At 45.9% G+C, this 18,138-nt stretch overlaps 3 protein-coding genes across 3 annotated transcripts; 1 reads left to right on the top strand and 2 right to left on the bottom strand.

The window, feature by feature from the left end:
* Positions 1-367: 367 nt before the first annotated feature.
* Positions 368-2,363, bottom strand: phax (phosphorylated adaptor for RNA export). Its single transcript, XM_070853862.1, has 2 exons — positions 2,231-2,363; positions 368-2,056 (listed from the first exon to the last, which is right to left on the bottom strand). Exon 2 carries the CDS (start codon positions 2,047-2,049, stop codon positions 832-834), a length of 1,218 nt encoding a protein of 405 aa, XP_070709963.1. The 5' UTR covers positions 2,050-2,056; positions 2,231-2,363; the 3' UTR covers positions 368-831.
* Positions 2,364-2,853: 490 nt separating this feature from the next.
* Positions 2,854-11,841, top strand: pmpcb (peptidase, mitochondrial processing subunit beta). Its single transcript, XM_070853795.1, has 13 exons — positions 2,854-2,958; positions 3,298-3,435; positions 5,925-6,011; positions 6,138-6,267; positions 6,483-6,681; positions 6,854-6,933; positions 7,176-7,288; positions 9,158-9,301; positions 9,526-9,686; positions 9,837-9,922; positions 10,016-10,104; positions 11,269-11,344; positions 11,632-11,841. The coding sequence occupies exons 1-13, from the start codon at positions 2,875-2,877 to the stop codon at positions 11,694-11,696; spliced, it is 1,452 nt and encodes a 483-aa protein (XP_070709896.1). The 5' UTR covers positions 2,854-2,874; the 3' UTR covers positions 11,697-11,841.
* dnajc2 (DnaJ (Hsp40) homolog, subfamily C, member 2) lies at positions 11,769-18,072 on the bottom strand. Its single transcript, XM_070853793.1, has 16 exons — positions 17,734-18,072; positions 16,687-16,877; positions 15,889-15,964; positions 15,697-15,795; positions 15,383-15,605; positions 15,208-15,273; positions 15,035-15,126; positions 14,749-14,870; positions 14,408-14,557; positions 14,229-14,317; positions 14,018-14,087; positions 13,276-13,457; positions 12,865-12,965; positions 12,438-12,548; positions 12,104-12,264; positions 11,769-11,926 (listed from the first exon to the last, which is right to left on the bottom strand). The coding sequence occupies exons 1-16, from the start codon at positions 17,786-17,788 to the stop codon at positions 11,858-11,860; spliced, it is 1,857 nt and encodes a 618-aa protein (XP_070709894.1). The 5' UTR covers positions 17,789-18,072; the 3' UTR covers positions 11,769-11,857.
* Positions 18,073-18,138: the final 66 nt, after the last annotated feature.

Genomic DNA, 18,138 nt, shown 5'->3' with positions numbered 1-18,138 from the left:
CCACTTTTTTGCTGACATTTATTAATCGACTACCTTTGTATTGTTTCCTTTCATTTCCTTATGTGGGATCAATACTTTATCTTAATTCGTCTGACCACGAGGCATTTAGTTCCTGTGGGAAATAATGGGCTTCTGCCATCTAGTGGACAAACGCCGGCCCTACTACAGTCGTCCTCTCTTTCACTGATGTCTTGATGTTTTGTCTCACTGGCTCTTGTATTCACAGAAAAAGCCCCCATGGCCTGCTGATAATGCTCAGACATGAAGGGCTGAGCCTGTACCACCACGCTAAAGTCTGGCCTTAAACGTTAGGTTTCTTAGAGGAAGCCAAATGTGCAAACCAGCTTTTGAATAATTTTACCTGAGTCTTTATTTATATTCCAGATGCAATCACACAAACTAATTTCAGAAATCCAGACCTCATGATGCCACAATGAACATTACAACAGAGAAGGTTACGTTTGAAAACCAACAAAAGTGCTTCACTGTTTCTCCAAACAACATAAGTACGATTATTAAAGATATTAAAGAAATTATTATGATCTTATTATCAAAAAAAAAAGGGTCAGGATTTGATTTGAAGGCAAACATTAGAATTACAGTTCAAACTAACTTGCAGTAAACCTTGTTCACATGTGATAACATCCACAAAGCCATGCTGTACCAAACTACAACAGTACGTCTCTCAGCACAAGTTCTCCTTTTATTGCCAAGGTAAACAAAGCAGACAAGCAGAGACAGTAGGTATACGGTGCTTTAAGTGTTTTGTCTTTATTTTAGTCCCAAAATGTCCTTGTTCAAACCTCCCAGTATTCACACAGCAAGCAGCCTTCAGAAGACCTCCAGGTCTGCAGAGTTGTAGACCACCGCTGTCTCCTCAATGCCCACGGCAGCCTCCTCCTGACCCTCCTCTGCAGCCTCCTCCTGACCCTCCTCTGCAGCCTCCTCCAATGACTCCAAGGCCTCATTAGTATCACTGGCGAAAGTCTCCCTGGAGACGTCGTCGTGCTCCTGCAGGTTCAGTGTGCCGATGGCCTGCTTCATCTTCTTGGCCACCACGTGCCGCCTCCTCCTCTGGGCAGCCTTCTTGCTCTTACAATCTCTCTGGTGTTCCTCTAAGAACACCTCCCTGAGTTGGGCCTTGGTGATGCTTGCCGTGTTCTTTAGCAGGTTGAGATAGACCCCTCCAGGCGTCCGCCGTCTGCTGCCATCCATGGTGTACACTCCGCCGGTTTCCTCCAGCGTGGCGGTTTCTCCAAGCAGTTCTATGGCTTTTTTCTTCCCGATGACTTTCACAACGCGCTCTATTATCTCTTTTTTAGGCTCTTGCAGCCTGTGTGCTATCTCATCCGCCACTTTGTCCTCAGGGTCATGCTCTGTGATCTCATAACGGCCCTTGACGTCCATCTCAGCCCTGGGGCCCAGTCTCTCTTTAGCGGACCTCTTCCTCTTTGCATCACCTCCTGCCCTCTCATCTGACTCTTGTCCCTTCATGTACTCCTCCAGCTGGGCGTCCAGCATGTTCACCTCTCCTGCATGATTGGAAAGCTTCTCCAGCTCTCTCTCCTTCTCCATTATCTTACGGGCGAGGACAAAGTTATAAGTCTCCACATTTCTGCTGGACATGCTGACCTCACCTTCCATGCCAAATATGCCCAGCTCAGCAGCTATGGCATCCTGGCACTGCTCCTGGACCACAGAGCCCCAAATGTTGTTCACCTTGCGGCCCCCCAGCGCGCCAGCGGCGGGCACGGGGGTGGGCCCTGCCCGGGTGGCGCCGGACACTTTCTGGCGCTTCCGGCGCCAAGAAGCCGCCTCCTCGTCCGATGACTCCGCGTCACTGTCGCTGGACTCCGCCGTCCTAGCAGTGCTGCGGTAGGCGGAGGCAGAGGGCTGGGCAGCGGCTCTGCTGTGGAAGGACTGGCCGCTGAAAGCTGCAGGAAGCTGAGGTGCAGCTTGTGCTGCTGCAGCGGTTCCCATCTCAGTATCCGAGCTGGAGAGCTCTCCATCTTCCAGATCACCGTCCATTAGATCTCCGCCAGCCGCCATTTCTTGTCTGGAAGCCACACCAAAGAGAATGTCTGTTGGCTGCTGTTTTAATTTATCAGCCAAAGTTAAGGCCACTCATTAGCGACACTAGCTAACTCTACAGCATTAGCAGCTAACAATACCACAGAACTTAATATTAGGCTCGACAGAGAACCAAACAACTCCTCTAAAATACAAATACCTTTAAATATCGGACAGGGCGGCCGCTGTGGGTAAAAACAGACTTTTAGCTGTGTTTGGCTCTTCCCCTCACTGCTGCCTGCCGAGACGAGCTTCACTGAAACAAACTTCAGACCTGAGACCCTTCGAAGAAAATTCGCGCTATGCTAAAGCCACACTTCCGCCCTCATCTGTCACACTCTTTCAAAATAAACATGACACGGATGAAAGAAATACTAATGAAATTTTGTATTTTTGGAATTTGGAATTTTCTTCCTATAAAAGAAAAGGGCAAATCTACAAATCAACAAATTATACAAAGTAAAGTATATTTAATAATAAAGTAATTTCGAAATTCAGTTACAAAAAAGTGGTTTTAATTGCCCCAGCATTTAAAAAAAAATCTGTAGCTATTCCCGCATGTGAGAAAAAAATCAAAATAATGTGAAATCTTTTAAAAACGTTCACTATGTTAGTAGCAATTAGCAGTTTTGTTAATGTGGTTATTTTTGAATGACTACTTTTGTAAACGTTACTCTTTTAACAGCCTCACAAAATACTGTGGCTTTTATTCTGTTAAGAAAATCACCTCGTCATCCCCAGCGGAAGTTACTTACTGATTGCGTCAACGGACACGGTGCTTGCGCAGTGTGACAGATAAACAATATGGCGGTGTCCGTACAGCGCCTCAGGACTGCTGGGAGATATTTTCTTCAAAGACATTTACTGAAGACAAATTCTTTAAGGAGGGTAAGACAAAAGTGTTCACAGCCATGTTTTTCATGTAACCTATCATTGACAGGTACCAGAGTAGAGTTTAAGAGGAGAAAACCTCTCGGTATGTCCCGTCAGGCTCAGTGTTTGCTATCAGGTAAAGTTAGCTAATAGCTTCGGCGTGCTTGGCTGTTCCTAAACGAATTGCTCAAATTATGTTTAAAATCGACCCAAGTTATACAAAAAGATAAGCGACACCATAGTAAAAAGTTTTGTCTTTTTACCCTTCTTTTTTACTTACATATATTATCGCTGTCGTAAACACGCAGCATCATCATGACTGGCTGTTACTTCCTGTCTGTCCTCCGCCTGCAGCTCCCAGCTGGACCTCACAGATTCTTGGCTACTCCGGCTGCTCAGCATGTGGCTCTTAATGTTCCTGAAACCAAGGTGACCACTTTAGAAAACGGACTACGGGTGGCTTCTGAGGACGCTGGGCTCACCACCTGCACGGTAGGTTGAAGGTCACCCCACTGAACGCACACTTACTGTGTATTTGCCCTAGCTATATTTATGTATTTACCACAGATCTCATTTATTAAACTATTGTACACAGGAGCTTAATGACCCTTAACGACCCCCGTCCTCATGATTACATGCAGTCCTGTCCTAAGCTATTAGCACCTTTGAACTTGTTGGAATCAGAATACTGTTGCATTTATATGCATTTCTTTGCATTACGGGGGAACAAATCAAACAAGCTGACAGAATCAAGCCTGATGTTGATTCTTCCTTAGTTTTAATTTATGTCACCGGTGTTGAGTTCCACGTATTTGTGGTATAAAATCACTCAACCAGTTAAAATGAGCTGTATTTGCAGTTAGATGTTTGCCACGATGATGTTTGTTTGTTTGCCACACTGAACACGAAGAGAAGAAAAAGCAAAAACATGAGCAGCATCAGATGTTATATTAGGAAACAGTGGAGGAAGAACTCCCCTTTAACAGGAAGAAACCTGGAACAGACCCAGGCTCAGAGGGGGGGGGGGCTTTCTGTCAGAGTCTGTGTTGGGTGGAGGTGAGAGAGAGAGGGGGGGGGGGGGGAGAGGGAGAGAGAGAGAGAACAAACAGTAGCCAAAATAATAGGAAAATGACTAATGGTTAGCAATATGGTAACATTGAAAAACATGATAGTTGTTAATATCTGAATAATAATAACACGACTAATATTGTTAGTAGTAGTAACAGACATTAAAGAGACATGAAGCATCAGGATGGAGAGGAAGAGGAGGAGAGAGGAGCCCAGTGCATCATGGGAGTCCCCCGGCAGTCTAAGCCTATAGCAGCATAACTAGGGGCTGGTCCAAGGCCTGAGCCAGCCCTAAACTATAGGCTTTATCACTAAGGAAGGTTTTTAGTCTACTCTTAAATGTAGAGAGGGTGTCTGCCCCCCCAACCCAAACTGGAAGGAGGTTCCACAGGAGAGGAGCCTGATAGCTGAAAGCTCTGGCTCCATCACTACTTTAGAGGACTTTAGGAACCACCAGTAGACCTGCAGTCTGGGAGCACAGTGCTCTAGTGGGGTAGTACGGTACTATGAGCTCTTTAACATATGATGGAGCCTGAACATTAAGAACCTTGTAGGTGAGGAGAAGGATTTTAAACTCTATTCTAGATTTTACTGGAAGCCAAAGAAGAGAAGCCAGTACAGGAGAAATATGGTCTCTTCTCTTAGTTCTCATCAGAACAGGAGCAGCAGCGTTCTGGACCAGCAGGAGAGTCTTTAAGGACTTATTGGGGCAGCCTGATAATAAGGAGTTACAATAGTCCAACCTAGAAGTGACAAATGTGTGGACTCATTTTTCTGCATCATTCACAGACAGGATGGGCCTGATTTTAGCAATATTACGTAGATAGAGAAAGGCAGTCCTGGAAATGTGATTTATGTGGGAGTCAAAGGACAAATCCTGATCAAAGATAACTCCCAGATTCCTCACAGTGGAGCTGGAGGCCAGAGTAATGCCATCCAGAGCAGTTATGTTGTTAGACAAAACTGAAGTTATTGTGCTTGGCCTCAGACACCTTAGAGACACACTTTCTGAGTTTAGCAGCAGAAAATTGTGGCTCATCCAGGACTTTATGTCCTTAAGGCAGACTTGGAGTTTAGCCAACTGATGGGATTCATCAGATCTAACAAGACCAGGACAGAGAGAAGTCCTCTGTCTGATGCCATAAGGAGGTCGTTTGTAACCTTCACCAGTGCTGTCTCTGTGCTGTGGTTCACTCTAAAACCTGACTGAAAATCCTCTAATAGACTATTACAGTTTAAAAAATTACACAGCTGGCTACAACTTTCTCCAGGATCTTGGAGAGAAAGGGAAGGTTGGATAAAGGTCTATAGTTGGCTAATACACCTGAATCAAGACTGGGCTTTTTCAGGAGAGGTTTAATTACTGCTACTTTGAAGGACTGTGGTATGTAGCCTGTTAGTAAAGACTGGTTGATCACATCCAGTAAGGACGTGTTGATTAAGGGCAGGACTTCTTTAAGTAGCCCAGTAGGAATGGGGTCTAGGAGACATGTTGAAGGTTTGGATGAGGAGATTATTGAAGCCAATTCAGGAAGATCAATTAGAGAAAAACAGTCCAAATGCACATTTAGCCCAACAGCTGTTTCCATGATTCCTGAGTTTGAGGTTGAATCAGAGCCTGTTGAGGGCAGGAGGTGATGAGTTTAGTCTCTAATAGTTAGAAGTTTATCATCAAAGAAGCTCATGAAGTCGTTGCTACTGAGCTCTAAAGGATCACAAGGATCAACAGAGTTCTGACTCTTTGTCAGCCTGGCTCCTCCAAATCAAGGCCTTATCCCAATGCCTAATAAAGATTCAAGCAGCAGCCCTATGGAAGGCAGCCTTACCTCAGGCCTTTGTCTGAAGTTGTGGTACACTGGCAGCAGAGACTGTGTGGATGTTAATCTGGGGATTTCATTACTGACCTCTTCCAGGTGGGGCTCTGGATAGACGCTGGCAGCCGCTATGAAAACGAGAGAAATAATGGCACAGCACATTTCCTGGAACATATGGCATTTAAGGTGAGATGGTAACAGTGCAGCAAAGTTTTTACCTCTCCTAACTGGACTGGGTCATCTTTTTTGTTTTGTTTTGTCTTTGTTCACCGGGGCTGTCTGTGTGTGTGTGTGTGTGTGTGTGTGAGACAGGGCACCAGGAAGCGCTCCCAGCTGGATCTGGAGTTGGAGATAGAGAACATGGGGGCTCACCTAAATGCCTACACGTCCCGAGAGCAAACTGTGTATTACGCCAAAGCTTTCTCTAAAGATCTTCCACGAGGTACAGTACCGCAGGGCCAAGGAGCTGAATGTTTCAGTGGCACTGTGGACGCATGTTATTGATATTTGACAACAGAATCACAGAAGCACGGGCGTCTTTCTGCCTCCATAAAAACATGTTCAACAATCCTGAACATCGGACTGATGCGAAAATAATGAAAAAAAATAACATGTCAGTTCCATTTGACCAAATAAAGTTCCCTGTTTCCCCCCCAGCTGTGGAGATTCTGGCTGACATCATTCAGAACAGCACACTGGGTGAGGCAGAGATTGAAAGGGAGCGAGGTGTAATCCTCCGAGAGATGCAGGAAGTGGAGACCAATCTGCAGGAGGTGGTCTTTGATTACCTGCATGCCACAGCTTACCAGTCCACAGCTCTGGGAAGGACCATCCTGGGCCCCACGGAGAACATCAAGTAGGGCCAAACAGTCATTCTAGAGGCTTTGATCTCCAGAACATGTGGTGACATTTGGCACAAAGAGATGGCTTACAAACGGTCACAGTTGTACTGGTTTCACATGCTTCTGCTTCACAGATGTTGTGTTGTACTGTCGTTGATGCTGTAAGTCGTTGGTATTTGATTGCAGGACAATCAACAGAGGAGACCTGGTGGAGTACATCACTACTCACTACAAAGGCCCCAGAATAGTGCTTGCTGCTGCTGGAGGTCAGAGCTGTTTATCTCCTCACCTGTTTGGGTCATATTAGGTGGATGTGTTAGTTTCATTATGAGCCCATAAAACAGACAATCCTCATGATTCACTGTGTGATTTAAGTAAGTTTATATTACTGTTAATTGTGCATGAACCCACATAAAACCAAAGTCCTGAATTCACTTCAAAATGAACTCAGACTTTGACGTTGCCTTTACCTTCGGGACATTCTGTGACTCTGTGTGTTTTTGATCAGGAGTCTCACACGATGAACTCATTGATTTGGCCAAGTATCATTTTGGAAAACTTCCTGTCAGATATAAGGGTGAAGCCCCAGCTCTTCCTCTGTGCCACTTCACAGGAAGTGAGGTAAGATACCACAGTTATTGTGCTTTAGCTTTCTTTTTTTAATAAAACTTATTTAAAGGAGAACTTTGCAGGTTTACATTTGTAAAAAATATGGCTCTATTTTGACATATCTTGGTACCTAAATAACTGAGTGATACAAAGTTTAGAGCTGGTCCAGTAAATTGCCTCAGCCGGCAGCCGCCAAACAGGCTGCATCATAATCCTTTGGGACAACAACACCTGATCACTAAAAGAGCTTGTTTGATCCACTGACAGGCTCAGAGTGTTATTCTAAGTGTGTGACAGCATCATGGAAAGGATCCCTACAGAGAGAGACCTGGAAGATCCTTTTGGTTTAACCACAAACAGCCGTTCTATCACTCTCTGCACACACACCAGACTCTGTTAACAAAAACAGCAATTTTATGTCCCAGAATGCCTGGATAGGTTAGTTTAGTGTTTCCCAGTCTTGGCCCTGAAGTTTGGAGGTGGAGTTGCTGCCATTTTTAACTCTAGCTTGTTAATCAAACCTGGACCTAAACACAACTATAATTCATTTGAAAGCCTTGTTCTTAGTCTTTCACGCCCAACCTGGAAAACACTAAGGCCAGTTCTACTGGTTACAGTCTACCGCCCTCCTGGACAGTACTCTGAATTTCTTTCAAATTTAGTCCTTAATATAGATAAAGTAATTATAAGTGACTTAAATATTCATGTGGACAATGATAATGATGGTCTTAGTACTGCTTTCATCTCATTATTGGACTCAGTTGGCTTCTCTCAGTGTAAACTCACTGTTGTAACCACACCCATGACCTTGTTCTGGCGTATGGCATTCAAATTGAATAGTTAATTTAGTTATTTTATTTTATTCTATTCTATTTTAGACCATTACCTGATAATGTTTGATTTCCTGACAAAGAGCCAAAACTCTATTGATCCTTGTGATCCTTTAGAGCTCAATAGCAACAACTTCATGAGCTTCTTTAATGCTAAAAGTCATCACCTCCTGCCCTCAACAGGCTCTGATTCAACCTCAAACTTTGGGATAAGGCCTTGATTTGGAGGAGCCAGGCTGACAAAGAGTCAGAACTCTGTTGATCCTTGTGATCCTTTAGAGCTCAGTAGCAACGACTTCATGAGCTTCTTTGATGATAAACTTCTAACCATTAGAGACTAAACTCATCTCCTTCTGCCTTCAACAGGCTCTGATTCAACCTCAAACTCAGGAATCATGGAAACAGCTGTTGGGCTTAATGTGCATTTGGACTGTTTTTCTTTAATTGATCTTGCTGAATTGGCTTCAATAATCTCCTCATCCAAACCTTCAACATGTCTCCTAGACCCCATTCCTACTGGGCTACTTAAGGAAGTCCTGCCCTTAATCAACACGTCCTTACTGGATGTGATCAACCAGTCTTTACTAACAGGCTACGTACCACAGTCCTTCAAAGTAGCAGTAATTAAACCTCTCCTGAAAAAGCCCAGTCTTGATTCAGGTGTGTTAGCTAACTATAGACCTTTATCCAACCTTCCCTTTCTCTCCAAGATCCTGGAGAAAGTTGTAGCCAATCAGCTGTGTAATTTTCTAAATTCTAATAGTGTATTAGAGGATTTTCAGTCAGGTTTTAGAGCGAACCATAGCTGTCTCTAGCTGTAAAATCTAGAATAGAGTTTAAAATCCTTCTCCTTCTTACAAGGCTCTTAAGGGTCAGGCTAACCCCCCCATCTTAAAGTATCTTGAAAGTGCTTTATTGATAAACTGTTAACGATCATTGTTTCATATAAAACAAAACAAACTATTTATTTCTTTATATCTCGACAAACATAGAGCAGCCTTGAATTACTGACAGTGGAGAAATGATACCAGTGAATGTGCTGTTGCTTCAGATCCGTGTGCGCGATGACAAGATGCCTCTGGCTCATATCGCCATCGCAGTGGAGGCGGTGGGATGGTCACACCCCGACACCATCCCTCTCATGGTGGCAAACACACTCATTGGAAACTGGGACCGCTCCTTTGGTGGAGGCGTGGTGAGTACAGATGAAACCTTGGTCTAGTTAGTGACTCAGCTCTCACATGGATTCTTGTCACAGAGCTCCACCAGACAACTTAAACACTTCTTATAAGGGATGTAACGCTTAAGTTAGTCGGTCCATCCACTCTGAAGATCTTTTTGGCCCATTTCTGTTTCCTTGATAGATTTTAGACCTTAAAAAACCGTGACCCCTCCCTGTTGTGTCTCTTGTGAACCCAGAATCTGTCCAGTAAACTGGCTCAGATGGCCTGTCAGGGAAACCTGTGCCACAGCTTCCAGTCCTTCAACACATGCTACACAGACACGGGCCTTTGGGGGCTCTACATGGTGTGTGAGCCCAGCACCATCAACGACATGATGCACTTCACTCAGATGGAGTGGTGAGTACACAAAAAGGATAGATCAGATGCAATGGAGAAATGGTAAATGCTGAGTTTGTATAGCTGCTGTCTACCACAGGTCCCAATATAAAATCTCAGATCATAACTCCAAGAGACCCGGCGGGATAATATCTGTTGTTGCTGTATTAGGATGTCTCTTTGCACGAGTGTGACGGAGAACGAGGTGGCACGTGCCAAAAATCTTCTCAAGACCAACATGCTCCTCCATCTGGACGGTAGGGCTGCACCGCATCACTTCAGGCTGCACTCATGAACACAGAAGCAGCATGTAGAGCTCTCTACTGATGTCCTGATGCTTCTTTGTCCAGGATCCACCCCAATCTGTGAGGACATTGGCAGACAGATGCTGTGCTACAGTCGCAGGATCCCGCTGCATGAGCTGGAGGCCAGGATTGATGTGAGTGGATCCAGTCAAATCTGACCCACTAAGACTGTACAGAGCTCCACACATACACAGCACATTTAAATGCACAGCACATGGGGGGGGGGGGCTGTGGCTCAGAGGTAGAGTGGGGCGTCCCTCAGAAGGTCTGTGGTTTGATCCCAGGCTTCTCTAATGGCGCGTTTCCACTAGTACCTACCCAGCTCGACTCGACCTTGTTGCGTTTCCTCTAGCAATAGTACCTGGTAACAGGTACTATTTTAATACCTCCTCTGCCAGGGTTCCAAGCGAGCTGAGTCGAGCTGACAATGCGACGTCACCAGACTGTAGGCCACTGATTGGCCAGGGAGCGGCGTCACTTGACGAGTCATGAGAGCGACTCGTTCACAAGAATCAAACCTGCCGTTTTTAAAACCCTGGAAACAGACAGAGCGTTTTTATTATTTCTGTGAACGAGGTAAACGGATACACACAAACCAAACGCTCCACGTCTTTAGTTGTTTGTTTGTGCCGTATACAAATTACGCCAACGGAGTTTGGGGCCGCCTTGCAATAATGACCCCACCCACTTTGAGGTGGTACGCTACTGTAATGGAAAACCAACCGAGTCGAGTAGAGCCGAGTAGGTACTAGTGGAAACGCGCCATATGTCAGCATGTCGAAGTGTCCTTGGAGACACTGAACCCCAACCTGCTCCTGAAGCAGCTTCAGTGTGTGAAAGAACAGTCTCCTCCGCCTTAGATTCCTCCTGAATGAATGGGAACTACTCAAAGGAGCAGTCAAAGGAAGCTCTACAAATACAGACCATTTAAAGGCCCAGTGGACTGTGTGCCAGAAGTCTGATTAAACATCATGAAAGTGTCATTAACAGCTGATTTTGTCAAATGATGTTCCTTAGACTGAGAGGTCAGGTAATATTTAGAATTCATGTGGACACTCATCATTTTGCCAAAACATTTCAGGCCTAAACTATGAAATGTAGAAAAAAGAAAAAATTGACAGATCTTTTTGCTGCATTTGTAGACATGAACAACAACATGCTTCTGTCTTCTCGTTGGTTGGGAGAAAATATGCAATTTCATGGGTCCTTTGCTTTATTTGATAAATCTTAATAGACTGAGAATAAAGGTATAATATACATGCACTGCAGTGTTTTACATTGTTTCTGCCCCTTCACAGGCCATCGATGCTAAGACCATTAAGGACGTCTGTACCAAATACATCTACAACAAGGCTCCTGCCATCGCAGCAGTTGGTATGTTCTTCTTTTGTTTTGAGCTTAGGGACTTTAAAAGTTGAAGCTGCTCTGTTTAACAGAGTATGAATTTCCCCTAAGGGGACTGACGCCTCTGGTTCTAGTCGTTTACCTCAGACTGGAAATGTCAGCAGTCAGGTTTTAAACAAGCTGGCACTTTTTCCAGATTCTCTAAACAGTAACATCATAACAGTAGAAACCATGGAAGAGCAACAAAACTAAAACCTCTGTTATCAACTGCTTAAGTAAAAGTGACGACATTAAATACAAGTGAGTTTCTGTCTCAGGTCCAATTGAACAGCTGCCAGACTACAACCAGATCCGCAGTGGGATGTTCTGGATGAGGACCTGACCGGACCTGCACCGAGGACAAACTACCCCCCAACTGTACAGCATAGAAAAAACACAATATTTAAGTCTCATCTGTGGTATTTTCCTCCTTTAATTTTTATTATAAAATAAAGACCAACACAATAATGTTAAAATAACAGATCCTACTCTTTGTGGTTTGTGTCATTTTTTACTCTTGGCTGCCACTTGTTCCTGAGCAGCTTTCTTGGCTTTAACCATTTCCACCAGCTCCTGTCAGAGAAACAGAAAGATTTGTCAGCACACCAGTAGTCCCATTACATATTTATTCTACCCTGACTGAAACAAATGGGGTGGACCAAATATTAGACACCCCACTACAGCCTGTTGTGTTCGACTACCAGTCAGAGCTGGTAGTCGAACTGAAGCGTGCCCAGTCTACCTTCTTACCTTGTACCTCTTCATACAGTCTTTCTTGCTTCGTCCGGGGACAGCAGCGGCGATCTTCTCCCAGCGCTCAGGTGTGCTGACTGGGTAGGTCTTCAGGGCTTGTTCCAGGAGTTTCTGTTCCTCAGTGGTCCAGGGGGCAGCGTTCCCATCACTACCAGAGGCTGAGGGACAACACAGCTAGTCAGTGTGGTCCTTTGTTACGTCTCCCTGCTTCCACTGTACAGATTAATCCCTCCCAATGAGGACACGCTACTAGAGAAATCATTGTTCAGACAGGAAACAGCCGTGACGCCGAGCCGTCTCCACAGTGGTTCAGCCTTACAGGTGGACTCACCGTCAAACCTCTCGGAGGGCACAGCGTTGTCTATGGAGGGAGCCACAAACGTGTGCTCTTTCTTGAACTTCTCAAAGGCTTTTCTGTTGATCTCATCTTTCTGTAGAGGATCTGTGGCGACGACAGTAACACACAGTAACAGTTTGGCTTATTAAAATCATCAACATGGCAAACACTATCCTACGATCACATCAATTTGGAGCTGCGATGTGTCACATTTTAATCACACTAAGATTTCCTGTCCAGTTTTATCTGGTCAAAGCAGCTGTGTGTACTGTGCCGGGACATGTTCGAGCCTGAAGACTCTCTCCCAGACTGATGTTATATTTTAGTCTTCATTCATAGAAACCATGACTGTTTGTAATGCTACTGGCCCTGAATTCAGTCTGCACTATGTTGTGTAACTCTAATTTTCTCTGCATGTTACCAAGCCGCTGTAGATTCTTGGCTTTGTTGATCACGTCTTTGGCGGTCCTCTTCATGCCACTGGTGGAGTGCAGGTTCATATAGTTGGCAATGACTTCCCATCTGAAAAGGAAAAACAATACAACTTTGTCTCTCAAAGGCAAACTTCTGAATGCACTGTAAGCATTAAAATGGCAGATCTATTACACCAAACACTTCGAATTTTCCCCTTAAACAGCAAGAACAGGCTGGGATACACTACAGGATTAACTGTCACCCCCCCCCCACACATTTGTCTTCATGTCCTGCTCTTTTACTGGTGCAGAGTGGGTGTAAACTTCACGTTAGGCTCTGAGTGCTGCCACAACACAGGTCACCCACACTCAGCACTGTGCCTGAATGCATCTTGTGTGAACACAGTCCGAGTGCCTACCTGGCGTTGGTTCCAGCGGGGAACAGGTTGACGGCTTTGATGAGCAGCTGGAGGTCGTCCTCGTTCCAGCCCTTCCCTGCACCCCCTCCCCCTCCGCTGGCCTGGTCAGCGCTGCGAGCCGCCTGTCTCGCCTGGACCTCCGCCTCCTTCTCCCTCTGCAGCTGGGCGTTCACCTCCTGCACCTGACGACAGAACCCCCCCGCCGTGTTAGGACACCATATCAGATGACGCTCTTTCCCGTAAAGGAGTAGTTCAGATTTTTCAGGGGGCGGGGGTTGTATGAGGTACTAGGCCGGAATACCGGTGTGGACACTAAGCAATGTACTGCTGTGGATGGGGGGGGCAGAAAAACTCATTTTAGTCACTTCCAAGAAGCCTAACCAGAGGAAGAAAATCTCTATCAGTTGATATGCACTGCCAGTTCTGGAGTAAGATTACAGTTTTTGTCAATGTCGTCTTTAAAGAGTGACGGAAAGTAAAGCAGTGAAAATATTGTAATACACTGTTTAAATTAATGTTGATTTGTTTTCAGGAGGCTAAAATCCATCTTCCTGCTGCCTCCGTCCACAGCAGCACCCTGCCCAACGTCTGTGCCTGGACTCCTGCCTGCTGCTCCGAAATGGGGCCGTGCTGACTGCCATCTACTGTGGATATGACCTCACACACCCCAGCAACGTCGTCTTTGCTGCGTCTCGATCAGCTATGAGATGTAAAAATCTAAATATCTTTAAAAACCCTTTACCTGCTTCTCCACGGCCGCCTTACTGTCGTCTTTAGAGCCCGAGACCAGGATTTCATTCAGGGACTGCAGACTGGAAGCAGACAAGCACCATCAACACTGTTCTGGAAGGCTGCTCTAAAGTAACAACAGGACTAAGACAACCTTAGATTCACACTGCTCAGGCGTCCTGATCAACAGAAATGTGTCCAAAACCTCTCGTAGTTGACTGTACCTCATCAGCTCCAGCCGGTCACAGAGCTTCTCTACTTCCTCCATCATTTTCACGCTGTCGGCTTCGTTGTCAGCAAAGTAATTCCAGTTCTGTGGACACAGAAACAACAATGACTGAACCGCTGGGGCTGACGCAGGCCTCAGGCGTCGGACGACTCTTCACAGTTTATGAGAACAAACCTTGCAGGTAGTCCTGAGTTTCTGCCGCTCCTTCTTGATGGCCTTCTTCTGGATCTCCTTCTCTTTCTTGGCCTGCTGGGCCGCCTGCTTGGCCTCCTCCTCTTCCTTCTCCTTCAACAAACGAGCTGCCTCCAGCTCCGCCTGCCGAGCCTGTCAAACACACCCAAACTTGGCCCATGAACATTTGTCAGGGAGACGACGTTTCAAAAGCAAAGTGCAGTCGCCGGACCGCAGCCCCTGCAGCGTGACCTCTGCTGATGGTGCAGTTTGTGTCACTCTGTCCCAGCAGAAGATGAAAAGTGAGGATGATGATGACGTGTTATGCTTAGAGTGAGACTCACTCGGTCCCTCTCTTCCTGCTCTCTCTTCTTGGCGTCAGCTTTAGCCTTCTTCTCAGACTCCTTCCTGGCTTTTTCCTCTTCTTTGAACTTCTTTATTCTAGGGTCACAGCTGTAGGCCGTATCTGCAGTGAGGCACAAGAGTTAAGTCACTAACTGTCAGCAGTGATTTCCTGAGACTCTTTCCAAACTGCTTCATATCTTAATGTAGCTCAAAGATAGCTTTAGTTATTCCATTAAAATGGGTCTGAGTCGTCATGCAGTGTGTGCTGGCTCCGACAGACTGTACCAACTAGTGTTCGTATTCTGTTCATCTCCTCCTTCTTCCTCTGAGCTCTGGAAGCTCGGTTCTGCTTTTCAATCCACCTCCTCTCATCTCGACTGCGGGGGGAAGTTAAAACGTGTCACTCAGACCCTTGTTGTAATGCAGGAGAGAAATGTCAGACTGACAGACCGCCTTACCATTCAGCCTTTTCCTTTTCCTCTTCATCCAAGTAAGAGAATTCTCTCCACGAGTCAAAGTTGTACCTTTAACGGAAAATTGACACACAAGTGAAAACACTTCCTTCTTTTTGATGTGGCTAAACGCTGCCGTCTCTCCTGACACCAACCAATCAAGACAACAGTCCACACTTACCAGAAAGAGTAAAAATTATCGACTTCTTCAAAAGAGGACTCCATGGTTCCAAGGGTGCACGCGTGCTTTTTGGAAGACCATCTGGCATTTCGCTCAAAAACGGGAGCAAACACCTCGAAAAAGTTCTCTTTGCCTTCGCTCTTTGAAGGCACGGTGTTGTCAAAGGTGGGATCCACGCTGTCGAAGGCTCTCCTCTTCACAGGGTCCGACAGGATCTCTATAGCTGAGGGTCAGACAGACAATGATGACAGTGAGCCCTGGGGCGTCCAGACATTACATCAGTGAAGATGACGATCCGAAGCAGTGCTCCGTACCTTTAGTTATACAGGTGAAGTAGTCGTTGTCTCCCTCTACAATCTGCTCTCCTGCAGCTTTCCTCTTGTCAGGATGGTGCTTCAACACAATTGCTTTGTCTGTTGGGAAACAAGCGGAGAATGTGGCTTAAACAAGGTATTTCCAGCAGCCGGAGGAGCGATTGATGAGAAGGGGGGGGGGGACACACTCACGGGCAGCTTTGATCTGCTTCTGCGTGGCTTTGTACCTCAAGTGTGCAAGCCCGAGGACAGCATAGTGATCTTGATTCTGACAAAGCGGAGGGGAAAGTTCAGTTGGAATGATGCGTAGTATTAATCAAGTATATTTTTATTTTACGACCCCTCCTGTGTCCAGTCCAGAGGTAGTAAGCATTGATCAGATATCACAAACAATGCATTCGCATCCAAAATGAAAGCAGCAGCAGCCTCTCAGGGCGACAATGAGCGATTTTCATCATCATTTGGACAAAGAACATCAGAAAATAGCAAGACATGTCCACCACAGCGTCCCAGAGTCCACGGTGTTGCCTCTGGGTCTCCTTTCATCCAACCACCAGTTTATGATCACAGAAGTCTGTGAAGCTGCAACCAGGCAACTGTTGCCATTTTTGCTTAAGACACTGTTGGAAACGACTAATCGAGCGATAAAGAATGAAAGAAGAGACGAGTGGTTGTGACAAACCATCATTCACCATTCAGATGGCAATGATTCCATTTTCTAACTACTTCTACCAGCATCATGGCTTCATAATAATTCAACACAAATATTACACTACATCAGCCATCACCTGGTTCTATTGTATGAAGCTAAACAGTAGATTAATCAGCTGAAAGTGATTCACTTTTGTACCTTTTGTCTGACAAAACAAGCAAACTGCATGCACAGGGTTTGTTCAGACCCCCCAGTCAGACAGGGACAGGAGGACGACTTAGAGGGAGAAAAGTGATTCACCATCAGCTCTGACACAACTGTCTGATTTGGACCGATACCTTCCAGTCTTTGGGGTCAAGTGTCCGGAGCATCGGGTACTCCTCCAGCTGAAACTCCTCATCCTCTGACTCCTCCGAGGACTCCTCCTCCTCCTCCAGCTCCTGGAAGGAGGTGGACGTACTCCTGTTTCTCCTCTTCACGTAGGCCTCGAACCACCGACCCACAGGCTCCACCTGGACCTGCACAGAGGCTGGGGGGGGGGGGTTCGTACGAACATTATTCATGTACCCATATGAGATATTTTCACAGTTGGGAAAATAAAACTGGAAGATGAACTGGAGTGTGTTTGTATCTCCTGTGTGACTTGCTGAGGTTTGGCACCAGCATCAGCTGTAGCAGGACACTAGTTTTTAATAAAGCTAAAAGCATGTATTTAAAAATGGCATTCTGATGCAAGCTCTTTGTGCTTGACTCTGACTGTTAGCCTTCTTTTCTTCTACCTTTGTGCTGCTCAAATATCCAAACAGGTTTCTGTCAAAGTCAAGCTGCTAACAGGGATGTCTCCTGCTCTCTAGTGACACACACTGTGATGGCTGCTCTGAAATGCTGTTCTATTACATCATCTTCTTTTCTTTGGCATGCCATCAGTCAGTACGGCCGAGTCCTGGCTGACAGGAGCCTTACTTTGAAAGGAACCCCTGCAGCAGGAAATGGTGACCGCTCGGACCACCTGAGGATCCAACAGGCGACAGCCCGATGGTGACCGTGTGTCAGCAAAGGGTGAAATACCAACCAAGTCAAAGTGTGTTCAGTACCGACAGCTGCCAACGAGCGTGAGTCCAGCTGTAATAAATCAGCGCCGCGGCAGCAGCCATGAGTGGGCAGCAGCTCCGCCACATTATGCAACACAGCTAACAAGCAGCCGGGACAGACAACACCAATCATTTACAATAAACAGACTCTTCCGCGCTCTGGGTTAGCTGCTAACATTATCGTAGTACTTGCTGTCTGCTTTTAGCAGCATGCTGAATAGAATCGCAGGAGTCCTTATATAGAAAATCGGTAGCCTAGCTAGCTACCCTCCCGTGGCCTCTCTCGGTGCTTACCGGCAGCGGCGGTAAACACGACCGTCCCATCACCGTCCCGCGCTTCTAGCAGCATCTTCGGACAGCGGGCTACACGGACATTCAGGGACCCAAATTATCAAGTGGACGCTGCCTAAAGTGCTGGAGGTTTGGCCCGCTCATTCACACACCACATGGGCCTCTATTTCCAAGTGCCAATCCGAAGACGAGCTCCGCTGCCACGCCGTTAACCACTCCGTGTATTCGCTACGGCTGCGCACTTCCGTTCCACGTCAATAAACGCTTTATTAAGCAGCGCGTTTTCAGTGGGAACCCGCCACGATTAACTGCAGTTTAACATTCAAATAGCATTTATTTTGGGGAATCATAATTATAAGAGTGACGTGTCGTTTATGAGAAGAAATGTTCTTTATTGGTGGTACATCC

This window comes from Pempheris klunzingeri, chromosome 22 (assembly GCF_042242105.1).
Source record: "Pempheris klunzingeri isolate RE-2024b chromosome 22, fPemKlu1.hap1, whole genome shotgun sequence".
Lineage (NCBI taxonomy): Eukaryota > Metazoa > Chordata > Actinopteri > Acropomatiformes > Pempheridae > Pempheris > Pempheris klunzingeri.
The sequence above is the reverse complement of the archived record's forward strand: the minus strand, read 5'-3'. Positions and strand labels throughout refer to the sequence as shown.

Bases quoted from the DNA above. Each gene is read 5' to 3' on its own strand.
- phax (XM_070853862.1), bottom strand. From the start codon at position 2,049: ATGGCGGCTGGCGGAGATCTAATGGACGGTGATCTGGAAGATGGAGAG.
- pmpcb (XM_070853795.1), top strand. From the start codon at position 2,875: ATGGCGGTGTCCGTACAGCGCCTCAGGACTGCTGGGAGATATTTTCTT. The intron at 6,682-6,853 runs GTAGGGCCAAAC...ATTTGATTGCAG, and splicing joins GGCCCCACGGAGAACATCAA to GACAATCAACAGAGGAGACC. The intron at 7,289-9,157 runs GTAAGATACCAC...CTGTTGCTTCAG, and splicing joins GCCACTTCACAGGAAGTGAG to ATCCGTGTGCGCGATGACAA.
- dnajc2 (XM_070853793.1), bottom strand. From the start codon at position 17,788: ATGCTGCTAGAAGCGCGGGACGGTGATGGGACGGTCGTGTTTACCGCC. The intron at 15,796-15,888 runs GTGAGTGTGTCC...GTTTCCCAACAG, and splicing joins GAAGCAGATCAAAGCTGCCC to ACAAAGCAATTGTGTTGAAG. The intron at 14,318-14,407 runs GTTTGTTCTCAT...CTGTGTCCACAG, and splicing joins AACTCAGGACTACCTGCAAG to AACTGGAATTACTTTGCTGA.